The 24,918-nt window shown below is 36.6% G+C and overlaps 1 protein-coding gene and 1 pseudogene across 1 annotated transcript in view; both read right to left on the bottom strand.

Annotated features, from left to right (window-relative positions):
• Nucleotides 1-342: 342 nt before the first annotated feature.
• The window catches only part of LOC148944321 (uncharacterized), a 62,135-nt gene continuing 37,559 nt past the window's right edge, over nt 343-24,918 (bottom strand). The window contains exon 7 of the mRNA XM_089100124.1: nt 343-937. Coding sequence (XP_088956250.1) covers nt 737-937 — 201 coding nt within the window. The 3' untranslated portion in view covers nt 343-736. The remainder of the gene's footprint in view (nt 938-24,918) is intronic.
• On the bottom strand, nt 1,518-2,386 carry LOC148944322 (double-stranded RNA-binding protein Staufen homolog; annotated as a pseudogene).

Raw genomic sequence — 24,918 nt, 5'->3', positions numbered from 1 at the left:
ACTAAGATTGATTATTCATGCACCTGTGACTTATTCTCAGTTCCAGTCCTACGATGGGAAGACAACCCATAATAAAACAGCATAGTCAGTAGGAGATTAAGTAGAGTGAAAAAGCCAGCGAAAATAAATAAAAGCCAGAAAAGACTACCCATTACTCAAGATCTGATGTGCGGCTTCGTGCCTCTTGCAACAGAATTAGATTAACACATTAAATGCAAAGGAAGAAATCGTTTGCTACAGTATAGAAGAATGTCAAGAGGAGATACAAAATGCCAATTGCAATGAATTATAATTTTTCTAAAATATGACGATTATTGTAGTTAGTAATGTAGATCGTCCTTTGAAGTGGTACCTCATGTACCACTTCATGTTTAAAACCCATATTGGTAAAAATTATGTAGTTTGAATAGATTTGCAAAAGCTGTTAGAAATATTAATTAAGAAGTGTGATTGTAAACATAATGAAGCTTCTGCGGACTAAGCAAAGTAAAATCAGGTAAACTCACTTCGTCTGTTTACTCTTTGATTTTGAAGCACTGGCTACTTGATATTAACCAAATGAACTTTTGCAGTTTTTCAAAGCATGTAGCTGCAGACAAAATAAACTTTGTAAAATACGATAACAAGAGAACTTTTTTTTTAAGTGCTGTCATATAAAATTGCCAAACTGCAAAGTCACATATATTTCATCAAATACCAAAGATAATTCATAGAAAGAAAAACAATGCTAAGAGCATCATTTTTCACGCTTTTCAAGAGCTTTCATTATTTTTAAGAATATTTCTGATGGGATGTTTTCTGGCAGGTTTTCCATGTCTGATTTGATTTTTGATAAGATATGTTCAACATGGATTTCAAACCTCTTTCTCATATCCATTGTATCATAAAGTTGCCGGATTCTACGAACATCTTCGTCTCTTCGTGATCCATAATATTCCTAAAAAAAATATTACGGGCGTTGTTAAAAAAAAGCTCTTTTTTCAATTAGCTTAGCTGCGAAGGAAATAGTTAAATAGAAATAAAATATTAATGAACATTTCTGTTCGGAACACAAAAGCACTAATTCTCCTCGCGTGCTTTCAGGTAGTTGAATCGATTTCCAGATAACACGTCATGAGAAAACATTCAAATCTACAACTAGTGTTCCCTAATAATGTAGGAGAGCTCCACCTCCATCCTGGCACCCATAAAATGGTTGCAGTAATAGCTGTAAACTTGTAAACAGCGAAAGACGGCCCATTGTAAATGAGAATTAAAATACGAACTTTCATAGAAACTGTCAAAGGACACGTATTTTCCATTTACACAAACTTCAAAATAAAATATTCATTCAAATTGGACTGAACAGAGACTTGCAACAGTGTTGTTTACGTTATTGCGATATGTAAATATTGGGAGAGGGCTCATTTGAAGGTAAATCAAAACATTTAGTGCCCTATTTTTGGTGTAAATATGATATAGCTAATTTATTTATTCTGCCCAAAAGCCCCAAGCTGGATGTTCAGAGTCCCCCATTTTTAAAAAGTTTTTAAAGTAAGTTTAGAGAAAAAAACAGGGAAACCAGGAACAAAATCACCTTTGAAATTAAGTTCAAAATTAGCCAAAGTTAGCCAAACGCTCAAGTCTTGTCTCAATGCCATCTCATTGACTAAGGAGACGGGAGACTTCGATTCCAAGCTGGGATCATCATATGTCTCTGCTTGCTTATTTTTGACCAAAGATGGCACGTTTTTTAATTTGTTGAGGGCTTTTTAGCGGCGCTATGCTTTGCGGCTTGTGGTGTTGAACCAGTTCCTTCATAGTCGTGGTCAAGTATTTTGCAGGTTACATTGAAAGAATCCGGGAATCTAGGACCACGAGGACAAAATCTGTATCCATGGGGATTCGACATCCTGGGGATTTGGTAAAATGACACGCTATAGCAATTGCAAGCACCACCCACAGAAGGTCCGGTCCTTGGAGGGACTGGTCTTTCGACAAAATTATACGTCACCGGGACACCAATTTTCAAAGCTAACGCATTCAACTCAAATGTCGTTTTTGCAATACTACTGAGAACGTTTTTCATCTTTGGAGGAAGTCGAGGTTATCTAGTTTGGGCAAGCACTTTAGCTGATGTTGCATGTCGGGCTTTTTTAATACTACTACCATAGGCTTTGTATGCCTCGTCGCCTAATTCCAACATTAGAAAAAATGCCTTCTCATGCCCTTGACCACTTTCCTTGACCAGTGGGTATTGACGTTGTATATTATTGGTCATAGCAATCTCATTAACTAGGCGTAAGGCCTGTCTATTTAGTCTCAAAATTTATGTTTTTATATTGGTTTGGGTCATTTCTGTTAATCTGTTGTCTATATTTACAGCCTTTGTATCTTCAACTGACATTTTGAAAGTAATGACTAGCATAAAGGCATGTCTTTGCTTTTACAAATTCTTTAAACTCTCGGCTCAATAATAAACTATGTTTTTTTTTATACTCACAATATTACGTTGAAAAGAACTGGAACTAGGAAACAGAATCATTGAAATATTTCATCAACTTCAAACTCTATTAACTTTCAGTGTCTCCCTGACACTGAGACTTTGAGAATTTTTAAAACTTTCTCAAACTTTTGGGAGCTCCCAACTTTTTCTAGAATCATTTTTTTTTCGTTGATAGCTACTTTCATATGCAATGGACAGGATATCAGGTGAATTACTTCTGGAATACTAAGTCTTGTAAGTTTGCGTTGTCAAATTATGCCTTCCCTTTTAATTTGACGCGTCAATTTAATTTCAAAAGTATCTTTGCCGAGTGACTCTCAGAAGACCCATTTTTCTGTCTACCTAGTGCATCATTACCCTGTTGAAGCACAGAGGATTGATGCTCTGCTTGGTAATGCGGGGCTCAGGATCGTATCCCTGCTGCAGCAAGGCGGGGTGACAGTGGACAAGCCTGCTACTTTTCCCTGTAACAAAAAAGACCCAGCAACTGAAACGTCGATTCAACGCCCTATGCACCAGTACTGGCTCCGTAAGACCTTTATCCTTATCTTTTTAGCTCCACATTAGTAAATTGTCGAAACTTGTAGTATCGCAGCTTGACTTATTGCAGCTTGTTTGTATTATATTTCACAGACTTATGGGTTAATCCCACACTTTAATTCTGAAATATTATATTTTGATTGATTTAGTGTCTTGCTCCAGATATATAGTAACTCCTCAGGTACCAGCACCTGATATTTGATTATTTTTAAAATTTCAGCTTGATTATTTTTAAATGGACAATTTTATACTATAATTTTAAATGGTTATTTTCAATATTAAGTACAAAAGAAAATATTTGTAATAAAACTGGTTTCAAACAGTTCGTGGTAACGAACTGTAAGTAAGGAGCGACCCGGCTCAATAGTAAACGAAACTTTAAAAACGGAATTTTGATACCAATAGATATCTCAAAAGAATCGCCTTTTTGCTCGAATTTCATATATGTGAGTTTTATTACACTTAAAAGCTACGCGCCTGAGGAAATTTGCCTAATTTTAGAAAAAAGGGGAAAACAACTCTTGAAAGTCATATAACTTTAATGAAAAACAACACCATCAGATTCAGCATATAAGAGAATCCTACTATAGAGATTTCAAGCTCCTATCTGCAAAAATGTGGAATTTTGTATTTTTTGCCAGAAGAAAGATCACGGATGCGTGTTTATTTGTTTGTTTGTTTTTTTTGTTTTTTTATTTTATTTCGCCAGGGATGATCGTATCGATCCATTAGTCAAAGAATATCGTACGAGCGCTCGTAAGAGCGCTCATTCGAACGAAAATTAAAAGTTCTAGTGCCCCTTTTAAGTGACCGCAAAAATTGGAGGGCAACTTGGCCCCCTCCCACGCTCATTTTTTCCCGAAGTCACCCAATCAAAATTTTGAGACATCTATTTTGTTCCGCATAGTCAAAAATCTAATAAATATGTCTTTGAGCATGACTTAATCCCCCACAGTTCCCAGGGGAAGGGCTGCAAGTTATAAACTTTGCCCATCAAACAGTTCGTGGTAACGAACTGTAAGTAAGGAGCGACCCGGCTCAATGGTAACCGAAATTCTAAAAAACAGAATTTTGATACCAATAGATACATCAAAAGAATCAGATTTTAATTGTGATTTCAAATATATAGCTTTCATCAAGTTTAATCTTACCCATCAAAAGTTACGCACCTGAGAAAATTTGGCTGGAAAAATTTCGAAAAAAGGGGAAAAGACCCCCTAAAAGTTATAGACCCTTAATGAAAATCACACCATCATATTCAGCGTATCAGAGAACCCTACTGTAGAGATTTCAAGCTCCTATCTACAAAAATGTGGAATTTTCCATTTTTTGCCAGAAGAAAGATCACGGATGCGTGTTAATTTGTTTTTTTTTTCTTTTTCCCAGGGGTAATCGTATTGACCCATTGGTCCTAGAATATCGTAGGAGGGCTTATTAGAACGGAAATTAAAAGTTCTAGTGCCCTTTTTAAGTGACAAAAAAAATGGAGGGCAACTAGGCCCCCTCCCACGCTCATTTTTTTCTCAAAGTCACCCAATTAAAATTTTGAGATAGCCATTTTGTTCAGCATAGTCGGAAATCTAATAAATATGTCTTTTAGGATGACTTAATCCCCCACAGTTCCCAGGGGAAGGGCTGCAAGTTATGAACTTTGCCCATTGCTTACATATTATATTGGTTATTGGGAAGTATACATACATTTTCAGGAAGGATTTTTTACTTTTTTTAAAAATTAAATGTTCATCAAAGTATCAAAACTGGTATCAAAGTAACAATATCAAAGTGAAAAAAGTTTGCCCCCTTTGAAATGAGCCCCCTTTGAAGTTTATACAACGACCCCTTCTATATGAAGCGCCTCTGGGAAAAAAATAAATGGAGTGTGGGGCGAGGCTAGCTGCCCTCCGATCACTTTTTACTCTTAAAAAGTGAGTTACAATTTCCAATCAAATGAGCCTTCTATGAAGTTTGTACGAGCATCCCTTCCATAAAAACCGTATATGCCCCCCGGACAGAGCTTACAACGCCTACCATCGGGCCCTGTGGGGCTCTGTTGACACCAGCGTTATTATTATCTGAACTTTGAACTATTTTTAACAAAATGTTTATTCAAAATTGTTATCTCAGGCATTTAGGACATTGAGGGGGGAGAGGGCTAGTTGCCCTCCGGTCTCTGTTGAATCTTAAAAATTGACCGAGAACTTTCAATTTCCAATCAAATTACTCCTCTCAAAAGTTACAACGAGCATCCCTTCTATAAAAACGGTATATGCCCCCAGAGTATTTTTTACAATGCCTGCCTTCGGGCCTTGGAGGGTTGCGTCGACAGAGGAGTGTTCCTTATCTGACCTTTGAATTTTTTTTGATGACATGGCTAATTTAGAAATTTAATCGGATAGGCTTGCGGAAAAAAGGGCATGGGGGGCTAGTTGCCCTTAAATCTCTTGATTCTTTAAAAGTGAACTAGAACTTTCAATTTCCAATCAAATGAGCCCTCTATGAAGTTTATATGAGCATCCTGTCATAAGAACGTTACATACCCATAGGGCATAACTTAGAACGCCTTCTCCCATGCCCTGGGGGGTTGTATTAACACTGGAGTTTTTCTTATCCGACCTTTGAACTATTTTTTTTGAACAAAATGTCTATCCCAAAATTTTCATCAGATGGATTTGGAAAAAGAAGGCGCAGGGGGGAAGGTCTAGTTGCCCTTGGATCTCCTTTGACTATTAAAAAGTGAACTCGAACTTTCAATTTCCAATCAAATGAGCCCTCTCTGAGGTTTATACGAGTATCCCTTTCATATTAACCATATATGCCTCAGGGCATAACTTACAATGCCTGGGGGGGTGGTGTGTCGACACCTGAGTTTTTGTTATCTGACTTTTGAACAATTTTTAACTTAATGGCTATCTCAAAATTTTTATCGGATGCATTCAGGAAAAAAGGGGTGTGGCGGGTGCTAGATGTCCTCCAATCTCTTTTTACTCTCAAAAACTGAACTAGAACTTTCAATTTCCAGTCAAATTAGCCCCTTCTGAAATTTTTGCAAGCTTTTCTTCCATAAGAACCATATATCCCCCTTAGGGCATAACTTAAAACGCCAGCCTTCGGGCCCTGGGTGGCTGTGTCGATCCCGGAGTTTTCGTTATATGGTCTTTGAACTATTTTTTTTTAGAAAAATGGCTATCTCAAAGTTCTTATTAGATGGATTTGAGAAAAAAGGCGTGGAGGGGGGGCTAGGTGCCCTCCAATCTCTTTTGACTCTTGAAAAGTGAACTAGAACTTTTAGATTCCAATCAAGTTATCCCTCTTTGAAGTTTATACGAGCATCCCTTTCATAAGAACATATATGCCCCCAGGGCAGAACTTAAAACGCCTGCCCCCGGGCCCTTGGGGGTTGTGTCAAAATTTTTATCGGATTCATTTGGGAAAAAAGGGCGTGGGTGGGGGTTTATTACCCTCAGATATATCTTTTGACACTTAAAAAGTGAATAGAACTTTCAATTTCCAATCAAATGAGCCCTCTCTGAAGTTTATACGAGCATTCCTTCCATAGTAACCATACACGCCCCAAGGGCATAACTTATAACCCTCGCCCTGAAGACCTTGGGGGGTGGGGGGAGTGTCATGCTCAAAGATATAATTTCCAAAACTTTCAACTACGTTGAACAAAATAGCAATCTCAAAATTTTGATTGGATGTGTTTGGGGAAATGGTGGGCGTGGAAGGGGTGTTAGTTGCCTTCCAATCAGTTCGACTATTACAAAGGGCACTGGCCATTTAAATTTCGAATCGAATGAGCCCTTTTTGAAATTTCTACGACAACGGTTTCTATAAAAACCTTATATGCCCCAAGGGCATAAATTACAACTCTTGCCTTGAGGGCTGTGTGCGGGGGGGGGGGTCATTCTCAAAGACCTAAGTACCAGAAATTTCAACTACGTTGAACAAAATGGTTATCTAAAAATTTTGTGTGGATGTGTTTGGTGAAAATGTGGGCGTGAGAGGAGGGTTAGTTTCCCTCCAATCACCCTTGACTATTAAAAACGCCACTAGCCCTTTGAATTTCCAATCGCATGAGCCGTTTTTGAAGTTTCTACGACAAGGCCTTCTATAAAAAAGCTTATATGCCCCCAGGACATAACTTACAACCCTTCCCCCGAGGGTTGTGGGGAGAGTGTCCTCCTCAAAAACATAATTTCTATAATAAAATCAATTACGTAGAACAAAATGGCTATCTCAAAACTTTGATTGCATGTGTTTGGGAAAATGGTAGGCGTGGTAGGGGTGTTCGTTGCCTTCCCATCACTTTTGACTCTTAAAAAGGGCACTATATCTCTCGATTTACAATCGAATGAGCTTCCTTTGAAGTTTTTGCGACGACCCCTTCCATATGAAGTGTCTCTGGGAAATAAATAAGTAAATAATAATAAAACATTAGAGCCGTGTTGCCCTTACTATAGGCAACGCTATAGCGTTGCCTCTGATACTTAGATGCTTTTCCTATATTCATGAAAATAATATTTTTGGTCCTGGAATATTATGTCTCAACATATTTAACCTAGCTGAGGTTTCCAGTCATGGTTACAGCGAAAAATGCAACCTAGTAAAGAATAAACAACAGCCCAGAGAAACCACAAATTTACAAACGCATTTAAAAAATTGTCTAGTGGAAAAAATTGACATTTGGAGCTGATTCAGGAATGAAACCTCTAAAATATGGCATCTGATCGAAATTTGAAAAGAAATTGCTGTGGTAGTAAGACTAGTAGTAGTAAAAGTAACAATAGTATTAGTAGCAGTAGTTGTTGTAGTAATAGTAGTAGCAGTAGTAGTAGTAGTAGTAGTAGTAGTAGTAGTAGTAGTAATAGTAGTAGTAGTAGTAGTAGTAAGTAGTAACCAAGGTACTACTTTGCGTACGCCCCCGTACCAAACAGGTTTCTGGTAGGTACAATCTGGTTTGGTAGGTACAATCTGGCTAGGTGTGTATAATCTGGTTTGGTTCAAGTTTTTTCTGACACAATTTACCGGATTTCTAAGTCACCTTATACTTTGCGTACGCCCCCGTACCAAACAGGTTTCTGGTAGGTACAATCTGGTTTGGTAGGTATAATCTGGTTAGGTGGGTATAATCTGGTTTGGTAGGTACAATCTGGTTAGGTGGGTATAATCTGGTTTGGTTCAAGTTTTTTCTGACACAATTTACCGGATTTCTAATTCACCTTATATTTTGCGTACGCCCCCGTGTCTATTCATTTGTGTTAAATAAAAATCTTGAATCTGGAAAATGAAAAAATAAGTATTTAAACAAAATGTACGATGCTGCTATTTAAGGAATAGTAGACTACACTCAGAATTGTTTGCATGAGGGGCCTGTCTGTGTCTCTTTGAGCTGTTTATGTCTCTTGAGGCTGTGTGTGCCTCTTTGGGCTGTGTGTCTCTTTGAGCTGTTTGAGTCTTTTTGGTCTGTTTGTGTGTCTCTTTGGGCTGTTTGAGTCTTTTTGGTCTGTGTTTGTCTCTTTGGGCTGTTTGTGTCTCTTTGGGCTGTGTGTGTTTCTTTGGGTTTTGTGCGTCTCTTTGGGCTGTGTGTCTCGTTGGTCTGTTTGAGTCTTTTTGATCTGTTTGTGTCTCTTTGGGCTGTTTGAGTCTTTTTTGGGCTTTGTTTGTCTCTTTGGGCTTGTGTCTCTTCGGGATGTTTGTGTTTCTTTGGTCTATGTGTGTCTATTTGGGATGTTTGAGTCATTTTGGTCTGTGTGTCTTTCTTAGCTGTTTGTGTCTCTTAGGGGTCGTGTGTGTCACTTTGGGCTATGTGTGTCTCTTTGGGGCGTTTGAATCTTTTGGTCTGTATGTGTCTGTATGGGCGTTTTTTGCTCTTTGGGCTGTGTGTGTGTCTCTTTGGGCTTTGCGTGTCTCTTAGGGCTGTGTGTATATACTTAGCCTCTGTGTGTGTGTGTGTCTATTTGGGCTGTGTGTGTCTCTTTAGGCTGTGTGTCTATTTGGGCAGTTTGAATCTTTTTGGCCTATGTGTGTCTCCTTTGGCTGTTTGTGTCGTTTTGGGCTTTGTGTGTCTCTTTTGGATTGGTGCGTCTCTTTGGGCCGAGTGCATCTCTTTGAGCTGTATGTGTCTCTTGGGATGTTTGAGTCATTTTGGTCTGTGTGTGTTTCTTTTGGCTGTTTGTGTCTCTTAGAGGCCAAGTGTGTCTCTTTGGGCAATGTGTGTCTCTTTGAGGTGTTTGAATCTTTTTGGTATGTATGTGTCTGTATGAGCGTTTTTTGTCTCTGTGGGCTGTGTGTGTGTGTCTCTTTGGGCTTTGTGTGTCTCTTCGTACTGTGTGTATGTCTCTTTAGCCTGTGTGTGTCTCTTTTGGGCTGTGTGTGTCTCTTTAGGCTGTGTGTCTCTTTGGGCAGTTTGAATGTTTATGGTCTGTGTGTGCCTCTTTTGGCTGTTTGTGTCGTTTTGGGCCTTTTGGCTTTTTGTGTCGTTTTGGGCTTTGTGTGTCTCTGTTGGATTTGTGCGTATCTTTGGGCCGCGTGCATCTCTTTGAGCTGTATGTGTCTCTTGGGATGTTTGAGTCATTTTGGTCTGTGCGTGTTTCTTTTGGCTGTTTGTGTCTCTTAGAGGCCATGTGTGTCTCTTTGGGCAATGTGTGTCTCTTTGAGGTGTTTGAATCTTTTTGGTATGTATGTGTCTGTATGGGCGTTTTTTGTCTCTTTGGGGTGTGTGTGTGTGTATATTTGGGGTTTTTGTGTCTCTTAGGACTGTGTGTATGTCTCTTTAGCCTTTGTGTGTCTCTTTTGGCTGTGTGTGTCTATTTAGGCTGTGTGTCTCTTTGGGCAGTTTGAATCTTTATGGTCTGTGTGTGACTCTTTTGGCTTTTTGTGTCTTGTTTGGGTTTTTGGGTTTTTGTGTCGTTTTGGGCTTTGTCTGTCTCTGTTGGATGTGTGCGTCTCTTTGGGTCGCGTGCATCTCTTTGAGCTGTATGTGTCTCTTGAGATGTTTGAGTCATTTTGGTCTGTGTGTGTTTCTTTTGGCTGTTTGTGTCTCTTAGAGGCCATGTGTGTCTCTTTGGGCAATCTGTGTCTCTTTGGGGTGTTTGAATCTTTTTGGTATGTATGTGTCTGTATGGGCGTTTTTTGTCTCTTTGGGGTGTGTGTGTGTGTCTCTTTGGGCTTTGTGTGTCTCTTTGGCTGTTTGTGTCTCTTAGAGGCCATGTGTGTCTCTTTGGGCAAAGTGTGTCTCTTTGGGGTGTTTGAATTTTTTTGGTATGTATGTGTCTGTATGGGCGTTTTTTGTACCTTTGGGCTGTGTGTTTGTGTTTCTTTAGAAGTTTCGTGTCTATTCGGACTGCTTGTACCTCTCTTTATCCTGTGTGTGTCTCTTGGGGCTGTGTGTGTCTCTTTAGGTGGAGTGTCTCTGTGAGCAACTCGACACCTCGCTGGCGGATAGTGACTCTGGTCGCTGGTTGCGCTGGGGGTGGCGGTTTGTCTCTCTGTTGCCGGTGTTTGTATTTTTGGTTCGTGTACGTCTCTTTGAGCTGGATGCGTCTCTTTGGGCAGTGGGTGTCTCTTTGTCATGTGTGTGTCTCTTTAGGCTGTGTATGTCTCATTGGACTGTGTGTCTTTTTGAGGTGTCTGAGTCCTTTTGGTCTGTATGTGTCTCTTTGGGCTGTTTGAGTTTTTTAGGTCTGTGTTTGTCTCTTTGGGCTGTGTTTCTCTTTGAGCTGTCTGTGTCTCTTTGAGCTGTTTGTGTCTCTTGAGGCTGTGTGTGTCTCTTTGGGATGTGTGTCCCTGTGGGGTGTTTGAGTCTGTTTGGTCTTTGTTTGTCTCTTTGGGCTGTTTATGTCTCTTTGATCTGTGTGTTTGTCTCTTTGGGCTGTGTGAGTCTTTTTGGGCGGTGTGTGTCTCTTTGGGCTGTGTGTGTCTCTTTGGGACGTGTATGTGTCTTGTTGTTATTTTTGTCTCTTTTGGCTGTTTGTGTCATTTTTGTCTTTGTTTGTTTATTTTGTCTTTTTGTGTCTCTTAGGAGTCATGTGTGTCTCCTTGTGCTATGTGTGTCTCTTTGAGGTGTTTGAATCTTTTTGGTCTGTATGTGTCTCTTTGTGCTTTGTGGGTCTCTTTGGGCTGTCTGTGTCTCTTTCGACGGTGTGTGTCTCTATGGGCTGTTTGTGTTTCTTCGGGCTATGTTTGTCTCTTTGGGGTGTTTGAGTCATTTTGCTCTTTGTGTGTTTCTTTCGGCAGTTTGTGTCTCTTAGGAGCCATGTGTGTCTCTTTGAGCTTTTTTGGGGTGTCTGAGTCTTTTTGATCTGTTTGTGTCTCTTTGGGCTGTTTGAGTCTTTTTGGTCTGTGTTTGTCTCTTTGGGCTGTTAGTGTCTCTTTGAGCTTTGTGTGTTTCTTTGGGGTTTGTGTGTCTCTTGGGTCGGTTTCTGTCCCTTTTGTCTGTGTGTCTCTTTAGGCTGTTTGAGTCTTTTTGATCTGTTTGTGTGTCTCTGTGGGTTGTTTGAGTATTTTTGGTGTGTGTGTATCTCTTTTGGGTGTTTGTGTCTATTTGGGCTGTGTGTGTTTCTTTGGGCTTTGTTTGTCTCTTTGGGCTGTGTGTCAATACGTTTAAGCAATAAATATCTTTAAGCTTAACCCGTCTTTATTCTTTAGAATAGTTCTATTGTAAGCAAGTAACAAACTCTTTCCTGAAGTCACCTCTTGGATACACAATAAAGAAACTTCATTTAAGAAACTATGAAAAAATTGTATGTAAGTAAGTAACAAATTCTTTCTTGAAGTCACCTCTTGAATACACAATACAGAAATTTCATTAAAGAAATTATGAAAAAATTGTAAGTAAGTAGAGTCTTTTTGGTCTGTGTTTGTCTCTTTGGGCTGTTTGTGTCTCTTTTAGCTGTGTGTGTTTCTTTGGACTTTGTGCGTCTCTTTGGGCTGTGTGTCAATACGTTTAAGCAATAAATATCTTTAAGCTTAACCCGTCTTTATTCTTTAGAATAGTTCTATTGTAAGCAAGTAACAAACTCTTTCCTGAAGTCACCTCTTGGATACACAATGAAACAACTTCATTTAAGAAACTATGAAAAAATTGTAAGTAAGTAAGTAACAAATTCTTTCTTGAAGTCACCTCTTGGATACAAACTCTTAATTGTTTTCACGACTTAGATAAATATCTTTAAGCTTAACCCGTCTTTATTCTTTAGAATAGTTCTATTGTAAGCAAGTAACAAACTCTTTACTGAAGTAAACTATTGGATACACAATACATAAACTTAATTTAAGAAACTATGAAAAAATTGTAAGTAATTAAGTATAAAATTCTTTCTTGAAGTCACCTCTTGGATACAAACTCTTAATTGTTTTCACGACTTAGATATACGATGTAGAAATTTAATTCAAGAAATTATGAAGAAATTCTCAGTAAGTAACAATTTCTTTCTTGAAGGCAACTCTTTGATACACAATACGTAAATTTAATTCAAGAAATTATGAAAATATTTGTAAGTAAGTAACAAACTCTTATTTGACTTCACCTCTTGGATATACAGTACAGATACTTCATTCAAGAAATTATGAAAACATCGCAAGTAAGTTACTTTTTTTTCTCTTTATCACAAACAATTTTCACTTAGCTACACGATATAGAAATTTAATTCAAGAAATTATAAAAAAAATTCTCAGTAAGTAACAATTTCTTTCTTGAAGTCAACTCTTGGATACACAATACAGAAATTTCATTTAAGAAATTATGAAAAAATTGTAAGCAAGTAACAAACTCTTCCTTGAAGTCATTTCTTGGATACACAATGCAGAAACTTCATTTAAGAAACTATGAAAAAATTGTAAGTAAGTAACAAATTCTTTCTTGAAGTCACCTCTTGGATACACAATACAGAAATTTCATTAAAGAAATTATGAAAAAATTGTAAGTAAGTAGCAAATTCTTTCTTGAATTCTTCTGCTGGATAAACGAAAAGACATTTCGTTCAAGAAATTATGACAAAATTCTAAGTAAGTAACAAACTCTTAATTGTTTTCACGACTTAGATATACGACGTAGAAATTTAATTCAAGAAATTATGAAGAAATTCTCAGTAAGTAACAATTTCTTTCTTGATGTCAACTCTTGGATACACAATACAGAAATTTCATTCAAGAAATTATGAAAATATTTGTAAGTAAGTAACAAACTCTTTTTTTTTATTTCAACTCTAGGATATACAGTACAGATACTTCATTCAAGAAATTATGAAAAAATCGCAAGTAAGTAACTTTTTTTCTCTTTATCACAAACAATTTTCACTTAGCTACACGATGTAGAAATTTAATTCAAGAAATTATGAAAAAATTCTCAGTAAGTAACAATTTCTTTAATGAAGTCAACTCTTGGATACACAATACTGAAATTTCATAACTTTTTTTTTCTTTTTATCTTTATCACAAACAATTTTCACTTATCTAAACGATGTATAAATTTAATTCAAGAAATTATGAAAAAATTCCCAGTAAGTAACAATTTCTTTCTTGAAGTCAACTCTTGGATACGCCATACGTAAATTTCATTCAAAAAATTATGAAAATATTTGTAAGTAAGTAACAAAATGTTTTTTTATTTCACCTCTTGGATATACAGCACAGATATTTCATTCAAGAAATTATGAAAAAATCGCAAGTAAGTAACTTTTTTTTCTCTTTATCACAAACAATTTTCACTTAGCTACACATATAGAAATTTAATTCAAGAAATTATGAGAAAATTCTCAGTAAGTAACAATTTCTTTGTTGAAGTCAACTCTTGGATACACAATATGGAAATTTCATTCAAGAATTTCATGACTTAGATAAAGAATGTAGAAATTTAATTCAAGAAATTATGAAAAAATTCTCAGTAAGTAACAATTTCTTTCTTGAAGTCAACTCTTGGATACACAATACGGAAATTTCATTTAAGAAATTATGAAAAAATTGTAAGCAAGTAACAAACTCTTTCCTGAAGTCACCTCTTGGATACACAATGCAGAAACTTCATTTAAGACACTATGAAAAAATTGTAAGTAAGTAACAAATTCTTTCTTGAAGTCACCTCTTGGATACAAAATACAGAAATTTCATTAAAGAAATTATGTAAATATTGTAAGTAAGTAGCAAATTCTTTCTTGAATTCACCTGCTGGATAAACAAAAAGACATTTCGTTCAAGAAATTATGAAAAAATCGCAAGTAAGTAACTTTTTTTTCTCTTTATCACAAACAATTTTCACTTAGCTAAACGATGTAGAAATTTCATGACTTAGATACACGATGTAGAAATTGAATTAAAGAAACTATGAAAAAATTCTCAGTAAGTAACAATTTCTTTCTTGAAGTCAACTCTTGGATACACAATACAGAAATTTCATTTAAGAAATTATGAAAAAATTTTAAGCAAGTAACAAACTCTTTCCTAAAGTCACCTCTTGGATACACAATGCAGAAACTTCATTTAAGAAACTATGAAAAAATTGTAAGTAAGTAACAAATTCTTTCTTGAAGTCACCTCTTGGATACACAATACGGAAATTTCATTAAAGAAATTATGAAAAAATTGTATGTAAGTAGCAAATTACAAACAAAGAATTACAAAAAAAGAATTTACAAACAGAGTCATAGTGAGAGAGATATCCAAAAAGTTGGGTTGATCTAGGTTCACTTAGAGTGGCGCGCTACTCTAAGCGAACCTAGATCATCCCAACTTTGGTGATACCCCTCTCACTCTGGCTTTGTTTGTGTGTCGTGTCAAATTTTGACTGCACGATTTTAGAAAAAAGAGGCGTGAGAGGCGGTGTAGTTACCTTCCCATCTTTTTAACAGCACAACTTCAACGGTCAGAAATAGAGGCTGTTTCCACAGATTTATCTAAAAAACCAGTCTGGTTGAAAACGTGGAGTTTTCGTACTGCTCACTTTTTGCAATGTGTAGGAACCGGTGGGGAATCCCCGCTCATTTGGAAAGGTGCCAAGGAAAGGCAAGCAAATAACATGTAGTTTCAAAACGTGTTTAATCACGTTTCGTGAGTGAAGTATCTGTACTGTATATTCAAGAGGTGAAATAAATAAAGAGCTTGTTACTTACCTACAAATATTTTCATAATTTCTTGAATGAAATTTACGTATTGTGTATCCGAGAGTAGACATCAAAACAGAAATTTCTACTTGCTGTGAGTTTTTTCATTATTTCTTGAATTAAATTTATACATCATGTAGGTAAGTGAAAATCGTTTGTGATAAAGAGAAAAAGAAAAAAAAAGTTATGAAATTTCCGTATTGTGTATCCAAGAGTTGACTTCAAGAAAGAAATTGTTACTTACTGAGAATTTTTTCATAATTTTTTGAATTATTTTTCTACATCGTGTAGCTAAGTGAAAATTGTTTGTGATAAAGAGAAAAAAAAGTTACTTACTTGCGATTTTTTCATAATTTCTTCTTGAACGAAATGTCTTTTCGTTTATCCAGCAGGTGAATTCAAGAAAGAATTTGCTACTTACTTACAATTTTTTCATAATTTCTTTCATGAAATTTTTGTATTTTGTATCCAAGAGGTGACTTCAAGAAAGACTTTGTAACTTACTTACAATTTTTCATAGTTTCTTAAATGAAGTTTCTGCATTGTGTATCCAAGAGGTGACTTCAGAAAAGAGTTTGTTACTTGCCTACAATTTTTTCATAATTTCTCAAATGAAATTTCCGTATTGTGTATCCAAGAGTTGACTTCAAGAAAGACATTGTTACTTACTGAGAATTTTTTCATAATTTCTTGAATTAAATTTCTACATCGTGTGTCTAAGTCATAAAATTCTTGAATTATATTTCCATATTGTGTATCCAAGAGTTGACTTCAAGAAAGAAATTGTTACTTATTGAGAATTTTCTCATAATTTCTTGAATTAAATTTCTATATCGTGTAGCTAAGTGAAAATTGTTTGTGATAAAGAGAAAAAAAAGTTACTTACTTACGATTTTTTCATAATTTCTTGAATGAAGTATCTGTACTGTATATCCAAGAGGTGAAATCAAAAAATAGTTTGTTACTTACTTACAAATATTTTCATAATTTCTTGAATGAAATTTCCGTATTGTCTATCCAAGAGTAGACTTCAAGAAAGACATTGTTACTTACTGGGAATTTTTTCATAATTTCTTGAATTAAATTTCTACATCGTGTAGCTAAGTGAAAATTGTTTGTGATAAAGAGAAAAAGAAAAAAAGTTATGAAATTTCCGTATTGTGTATCCAAGAGTTGACTTCAAGAAAGAAATTGTTACTTACTGAGAATTTTTTCATAATTTCTTGAATTAAATTTTTACATCGTGTAGCTAAGTGAAAATTGTTTGTGATAAAGAGAAAAAAAAAGTTACTTACTTGCAATTTTTTCATAATTTCTTGAATGAAGTATCTGTACTGTATATCCAAGAGGTGAAATCAAAAAAAAGAGTTTGTTACTTAATTACAAATATTTTCATACTTTCTTGAATGAAATTTCCGTATTGTGTATCCAAGAGTTGACTTCAAGAAAGAAAGTGTTACTTACTGAGATTTTCTTCATAATTTCTTGAATTAAATTTCTACGTTTGTATATCTAAGTCGTGAAAACAATTAAGAGTTTGTTACTTACTTAGAATTTAGTCATAATTTCTTGAACGAAATGTCTTTTCGTTTATCTAGCAGGTGAATTCAAGAAAGAATCTGCTACTTACTCACAATTTTTTCATACTTTCTTGAATGAAATTTCTATATTGTTTATCCAAGAGGTGACTTGGGGAAAAAGATCGTTACTTGCTGAGAATTTTTTTCATAATTTCTTGAATTAAATTTCCGCATTGTGTATCCAAGAGGTGAATTCAAGAAAGAAATTGTTACTTACTGAGATTTTTTTCATAATTTCTTTAATTAAATTTCTACATCGTGCATCTAAGTCATGAAATTCTTGAATGAAATTTCCATATTGTGTATCCAAGAATTGACTTCAAGAAAGAAATTGTTACTTACTGAGAATTTTCTCATAATTTCTTGAATTAAATTTCTATATCGTGTAGCTAAGTGAAAATTGTTTGTGATAAAGAGAAAAAAAAAGTTACTTATTTGCAATTCTTTCATAATTTCTTGAATGAAGTATCTGTACTGTATATCCAAAAGGTGAAATCAAAAAAGAGTTTGTTACTTACTTAAAAATATTTTCATAATTTCTTGAATGAAATTTCCGTATTGTGTATCCAAGAGTTGACTTCAAGAAAGAAATTGTTACTTACTGAGAATTTCTTCATAATTTCTTGAATTAAATTTCTACTTCGTATATCTAAGTCGTGAAAATAATTAAGAGTTTGTATCCAAGAGGTGACTTCAAGAAAGAATTTGTTACTTACTTACTTAAAATTTTTTCATAGTTTCTTAGATGAGGTTTCTACATTGTGTATCCAAGAGGTGACTTCAGGAAAGAGTTTGTTACTTGCTTACAATAGAACTATTCTAAAGAATAAAGACGGGTTAAGCTAAAAGATATTTATCTAAGTCGTGAAAACAATTAAGAGTTTGTATCCAAGAGGTGACTTCAAGAAAGAATTTGTTACTTACTTACTTACAATTTTTTCATAGTTTCTTAAATGAAGTTTTTGCATTGTGTATCCAAGAGGTGACTTCAGGAAAAAGTTTGTTACTTGCTTACAATAGAACTATTCTAAAGAATAAAGACGGGTTAAGCTTAAAGATATTTATTGCTTAAACGTATTGACACACAGCCCAAAGAGACGCACAAAGTCCAAAGAAACACACACAGCTCAAAGAGACACAAACAGCCCAAAGAGAAAAACACAGACCAAAAAGACTCTACTTATTTACAATTTTTTCATAATTTCTTTAATGAAATTTCTGTATTGTGTATCCAAGAGGTCACTTCAAGAAAAAATTTGTTACTTACTTACTTACAATTTTTTCATTACTTACTTACTTACAATTTTGTCATAGTTTCTTAAATGAAGTTTCTGTATTGTGTATCCAAGAGGTGATTTCAGGAAAGAGTTTGTTACTTGCTTACAATAGAACTATTCTAAAGAATAAAGACGGGTTAAGCATAAAGATATTTATTGCTTAAACGTATTGACACACAGCCCAAAGAGACACACAAAGCCCAAAGACACACACACAGCCCAAAGAGACACAAACCGCCCAAAGAGACAAAAACACACAAAAAAGACTCAAACATACAAAAGAGACACACACACACAAAAAAAAGACACAAACAGCCCAAAGAGACACACAGCCCAAAGAGACACACACAGCCTCAAGAGACACAAACAGCCCAAAGAGACACAGACAGCCCAAAGAGAAACACAACCTAAAGAGACAAACACAGACCTAAAAGACTCAAACAGCCCAAAGAGACACATACAGACCAAGAAGACTCAGACACCCCAAAAAAAGCTCAAAGAGACACACATGGCTCCTAAGAGACACAAACAGCCGAAAGAAACACACAAAGAGCAAAATGACTCAAACACCCCAAAGAGACACACAAAGACCAAATAAACTCAAACAGCCCAAAGAGACACACACTGGATAAAGAGACACACACAGCCCGAAGAGACACACAAAGCCCAAAGAGACACATACAGACCAAAAATATTCAAACACCCCAAAGAGACACACATAGCCCAAAGAGAAACACATGACTCCTAAGAGACACAAACAGTCAAAAGAAACAAACGCAGACCAAAATGACTCAAATAGCCCAAAGAGACACACATAGCCCAAAGAAACAGAAACAGCCCAAAGAGACACAAACAGCCCAAAGAGACAAATACAGCCCAAAAAAGACTCAAACAGCCCAAAGAGACACAAACAGATCAAAAAGACTCATACAGTCCAACGAGACACACATCCCAAAGAGACGCACAAAGCCCAAAGAAACACACACAGCCAATATAGACACAAACAGCCCAAAGAGACAAACACATACCAAAAAGACTCAAACAGCCCAAAGAGACACACAGATAAACCAAAAAGACTCAAACAGCCCAGCGAGACACACAGCCCAAAGAGACACACACAGCCTCAAGAGACACAAACAGCTCAAAGAGACACAGACAGCTCAAAGATGAACACAACCCAAAGAGACAAACACAGACCTAAAAGACTCAAACAGCCCAAAGAGACACATAAAGACCAAAAAGACTCAGGCACCTCAAAAAGACACACAGTCCAACGAGACACACACAGCCTAAAGAGACACACACATCACAAAGAGACACCCACAGCCCAAAGAGACACAAACAGGTCAAAGAGACGAACACGGCCAAAAGAGACGCACACATCCAACAGAGAGACACAAAGCCCAAAACGACACACACAGCCAAAAGAGGCACACACAGAACATAAACATTCAAACTGCCCAAAGAGACACACGGCCTAAAGAGACACACACAGCCCAAAGAGACACACACAGGATAAAGAGACATACACACAGTCCGAAGAGACACACAAAGCCCAAAGAGACACACACACACACAGCCCAAAGAGACAAAACGCCCATACAGACACATACATACCAAAAAAATTCAAACATACCAAAGAGACACACTTTGCACAAAGAGACACACATGGCCTATAAGATACACAAACAGCCAAAGAGACACACAAAGCCCAAAGAGACACAGCCCAAAGAGACAAAAAACGCCCATACAGACACATACATATAAAAAAGATTCAAACACCCCAAAGAGACACACATTGCCCAAAGAGACACACATGGCCTCTAAGAGACACAAACAGCCAAAAGAAACACACACAGACCAAAATGACTCAAACATCCCAAGAGACGCATACAGCTCAAAGAGATGCACGCGACCCAAACAGACCCACACATCCAACAGACACACACAAACCCAAAAACGACACAAAAATCCAAAACGCCCAAAACGACACAAACAGCCAATAGAGGCACACACAGACCATAAAGATTCAAACTGCCCAAAGAGACACACAGCCTAAAGAGACACACACAGCCCAAAGAGACACACACAGTCTAAATAGACATACGCACAGTCCGAAGAGATACACAAAGCCCAAAGAGACACACACACACAGCCCAAAGAGACAAAAAACGCCCATACAGACGCATACATACCAAAAAGATTCAAACACCTCAAAGAGACACACATTGCCAAAAGAGACACACATGGCCTCTAAGAGACACAAACAGCCAAAAGAAACACACACAGACCAAAATGACTCAAACATCCCAAGAGACACATACAGCTCAAAGAGATGCACGCGGGCAAAAGAGATGCACACATCCAACAGAGACACACAAAGCCAAAAACGACACAAAAAGCCAAAAAGCCCAAAACGACACAAACAGCCAAAAGAGCCACACACAGACCATAAGGATTCAAACTGCCCAAAGAGACACACAGCCTAAAGAGACACACACAGCCCAAAGAGACACACACAGACTAAAGAGACATACACACAGTCCGAAGATACATACAAAGCCCAAATACACCCACACACCGCCCAACTAGACAAAAAACGCCCATACAGACACATACATACCAAAAAGATTCAAACACCTCAAAGAGACACACATTGCCCAAAGAGACACACATGGCCTCTAAGAGACACAAACAGCCAAAAGAAACACACAAAGACCAAAATGACTCAAACATCCCAAGAGACACATACAGCTCAAAGAGATGCACGCGGCTAAAAGAGACGAACACATCCAACATAGACACACAAAGCCCAAAACGACACAAAAAGCCAAAAGAGACACACACAGACCAAAAAGATTCAAACTGCCCAAAGAGACACACAGCCTAAAGAGACACACGCAGCCCAAAGAGACAAATACACAGAATAAAGAGACACACACAGCCCGAAGAGACACACAAAGCCAAAACATACACAAACACAGCCCAAATAGACAAAAAACGCCCATACAGACACAAACAGACCAAAAGATTCAAACGCCTAAAGAGATACACAGCCTAAAGAGACACACACCGCCCAAAGAGACACACACACAGGATAAAGATACAAACACAGCCCTAAGATAAACACAAACCCAAAAGAGAAACATACACCGCCAAAAGAGAAAAAAAACGCCCATACAGACACATACAGACCAAAAGATTCAAACGCCCCAAAGAGACACACATAGCCCAAAGTGACACACACGACCCCTAAGAGACACAAACAGCCAAAAAAAAGACATACAGACCAAAATGACACAAACAGCCCAAAGAGACACACATAGCCCAAAGAAACATAAACAGCCCAAAGAGACACAAGACCAAAGAGACAAACAAAGCCCAAAAAAGACTCAAACAGCCCAAAGAGACACAAACAGATCAAAATTGTACCTACCAAACCAGATTGTACCTACCAGAAACCTGTTTGGTACGGGGGCGCACGCAAAGTATAAGGTGAATTAGAAATCCGGTAAATTGTGTCAAAAAAAACTTGAACCAAACCAGATTATACCCACCTAACCAGATTGTACCTACCAAACCAGATTGTACCTACCAGAAACCTGTTTGGTACGGGGGCGTACGCAAAGTAGTACCTTGGTTACTACTGTAGTAGTAGTAGTAGTATGAACTAAAATTAGAAAGATGGCGTAAATTAAAGAAAGTTGAATAGGGCACGTACTCCCAAAACCCAAGAAGGGAAGGAGCACCAAGACGAAGCCATATAATCTCGCCCAATTGCTCAGAAAAAAATAAGCTAAGTTTCTGAGAACCCGCGCTAATCTAAATGAATCAAAAGATGAAATTAGGCATAAAAAATGTACGAACTAAAAATTAGAAAGAAGGCTTAAATTAAAGAAAGCGGAATAGGGTGCGTGCTCTCACAGCCCCTGGCCACCAGAAATAATAATAAAAAAATGCAAAAGGTTCTGAGAAGGCACGCTGATCTGTAAGAATCGAAAGATGAAATTAGGCATATAAAATGTACGAACTAGAAAACTAGAAAGAAGGCGTAAATTAAAGAAAGATAAAAAGAAAACGTGCTGCCTATGCCCCAGAATGGCAAGGAACCCTAGATGGAGCCATATAATTTCGCCTGTTCACTCAGAAAAATATAAAAAAAAAGGCGAGGATTCTGAAATCTCACGCTAATCTGTAAGAATCGAAAGATGAAATTAGGCATAAAAATGTACGAGCTGAAATTAGAAAGAAGGCGTAAATTAAAGAAAGTTGAATAGGGTGCGTGCTTCTGAAGCCCCAGAAGGACCAGGGCCCTAAGACGAAGCCATAAAATCTCGCCCATTTGCTAAAAAAATGAAAAAATAAACTAAGTTTCTGAGAACTCACGCTAATCTGTAAGAATCAAAAAATGACACTAGGTATAAAAATGTACAAGCTAAAAAATTAGAAAGAAGGTGTAAATTTAAAAAAAAATCCAGATAGGGCGCGTGCTCCCAAGCCCCAGAAGGGACAGGAACCCAAGACGAAGGCATATAATTTCATCCATTAGCTCTGGAAAATGATAAAAATAGGCTAAGATTCTGAGAAATTAAATTATCATTATATGAACAAAACATATTCGGAAGAGAATAAGAACGTAATTACAAAATACAAATTTGTTGTATGCGAAAGACAATGTAATAAAATTTCCCAGCATTAGGTCGCACGTGTTTGAACTAAACCAATGGCCAAGAAGAGACTCTCCAGGAGATATAAGGTTGCGTGTCTGTCGGTTTGATGAATAAATTGGCACTATGCTATACATACTTAAAAACATTGCCCTAGGTTGATTGATTAGGATATCACCTCTCAGAAAGAAAAATAGGGGTTGCAAAATATAATAAAAAACATGTTACGAATTACGAGTTATCCCACTATACAGCGCGGCGATTTACCCCCAAAAACATCCGGAAAAAATAGGGCCATTAATATGTACACCAAGTAGCGGAAACACCCCTGAGAATGCCGTATAGGAACCCTAGGAAATGCTTTAAGACTCTCTTTGACTTTGAGGCTAGAGACACTAGCGCTTTGAACGCCTCTGATGGCATGTTTGGAAACTAAAAAGTGGTGTGTGAAATGAACTCAGGAATACTACTGAAATCAAAAGCAATGAACCATAGCATATACTCCAGAAATGCAGTCATTTTAGTCTATCGTATGGATGCTTTGAGAATACGATTTGGGTTTCTGTAGCTAGTCCTTAGCCCTAAGAAAAGCATGCTTAGAGTGCCGTTTCAATTTGTTTAACTATTTTATTTTAGCGTATGCAAAATGTTCTTATGATGCTAACTTTTGATGGGCAAACTTAAGATTAAGAACTTTTGCATCTTTAGAATATGTATAGAAAGTAGACTCTGCTTATGCATATGTTGTATTTTTAAACTTCAGTTTCTAATTATAAGGGTTGCTCTTCAAGTACTTCTAATTTTTATTTACGTACATTTTAAGCACTTATTTCCGAGAGTAGAGGGGGGAGGTCACTGACACCATCCCCGCTGCCGAAATCAGTAGGGGATAAATTTTTAGCAAAACATCTGTTTGAATAAATTCACTTAAAAACCATGAAAATGATGACTCTAAAATTCATTTTCGAAAACGAAATTTACCAATAATTTTGTTTTCAGAGAAAATTTACCCCCTGATGAATGAATTTAACATTCATAAATAAATTTAAATCTCCTTAGGAAAATATTTGAAAGGGTAAACTTTTTTGGGGGTCATCAAAATCCTTGACCCACTGTTATACGAACATTAAACTTGATTGAAAAAAAAACTGCAGTTGAAGGAGTGAGTGACAGCTTCCCTCACATTAAAGGGATCTTGGATCAGACAGATCCCGGAAAAAACTGTATGTAATGGGCGACTCTTGTCACTAGAAATTGGAACTCTACAACCAAAGTTTTAATTGTAATATATGCAACAACCAAATCTATTAGTTTTACAGTTGCTCAGTCAAATCTATTATGTATGTAAAATTATGCACAATCTTTGAAAAGGGTGATGAAAATGACGAACATTAAACAATGAAATTCATCATGGATGAGAGCCCTAAAGCCACCATCTACAAAACAGGATATTCTTTATTTTTCCAGAGAAGAGTGGTCACGCTTGCGTGTTTTCATCAGTGGTGATCGTCTCGAATCAGTACCCCTCGATTATTGAAAGAGGGCTCATTGGAAAGAAAATTTAAACATCTAGTGCCATTTTTAAGCAACAAAAGTAATCACGCCACAGGCAAGAGCTTATATTTTGGCATTTTGGCATTTTGGCATTTGGCCTCCATTTCTCAAAGCATTATTCTGAAGAATAATAAGCAGATGTAAGCAGAAGATGGAATGTCTGGAAGGATTTGCAGTACTGATTAGGCTGCATTGCTCCAGAGGCATTTTTTATGTCTCTGTAAGTAATTTCATGCAAAACGTTTCCAAAAAATTAAATGGTAAGTTAAAGTACATCTATAGGTAATTTCATACAAAATATTTGGAAGAAATTAAATGGTAAGTTAAACTACCTCTATCGGTAATTTCATGCAAAATATTTGCAACGAATTAAATGGTAAGTTAAACTACCTCTATCGGTAATTCCATGCAAAATATTTGCTAGAAATTAGATGATAAACTAAGCTAGCTCTACAAGTAATCTCATGCAAAACATTTGCAAGAAATCAAATGATAAATTAAACTATCTCTATAAGTAATTTCATGCAAAATATTTGCAAGAAATTAAATGCTAAGTTAAACTACCTCTTCTAAACAACCCTACAGAGGGTACCCAATCATTTTTCAAAATTTGTCGTTTTAATATATCAGAATAAAGAACCTGATCAAACAGTTTGTGGTTACGAACTGTAAGTAAGGAGCAGCTCCGCTAAACAGTCACCGAAACTCTAAAAGAAA

The sequence above is a fragment of the Artemia sp. Qi Xiang Cuo genome, chromosome 14 (assembly GCF_049724085.1).
Source record: "Artemia sp. Qi Xiang Cuo chromosome 14, ASM4972408v1, whole genome shotgun sequence".
Taxonomy (NCBI): Eukaryota; Metazoa; Arthropoda; class Branchiopoda; order Anostraca; family Artemiidae; genus Artemia; species Artemia sp. Qi Xiang Cuo.
Note: the sequence above shows the minus strand (reverse complement) of the source record. Positions and strands in the feature narration are given on the sequence as shown.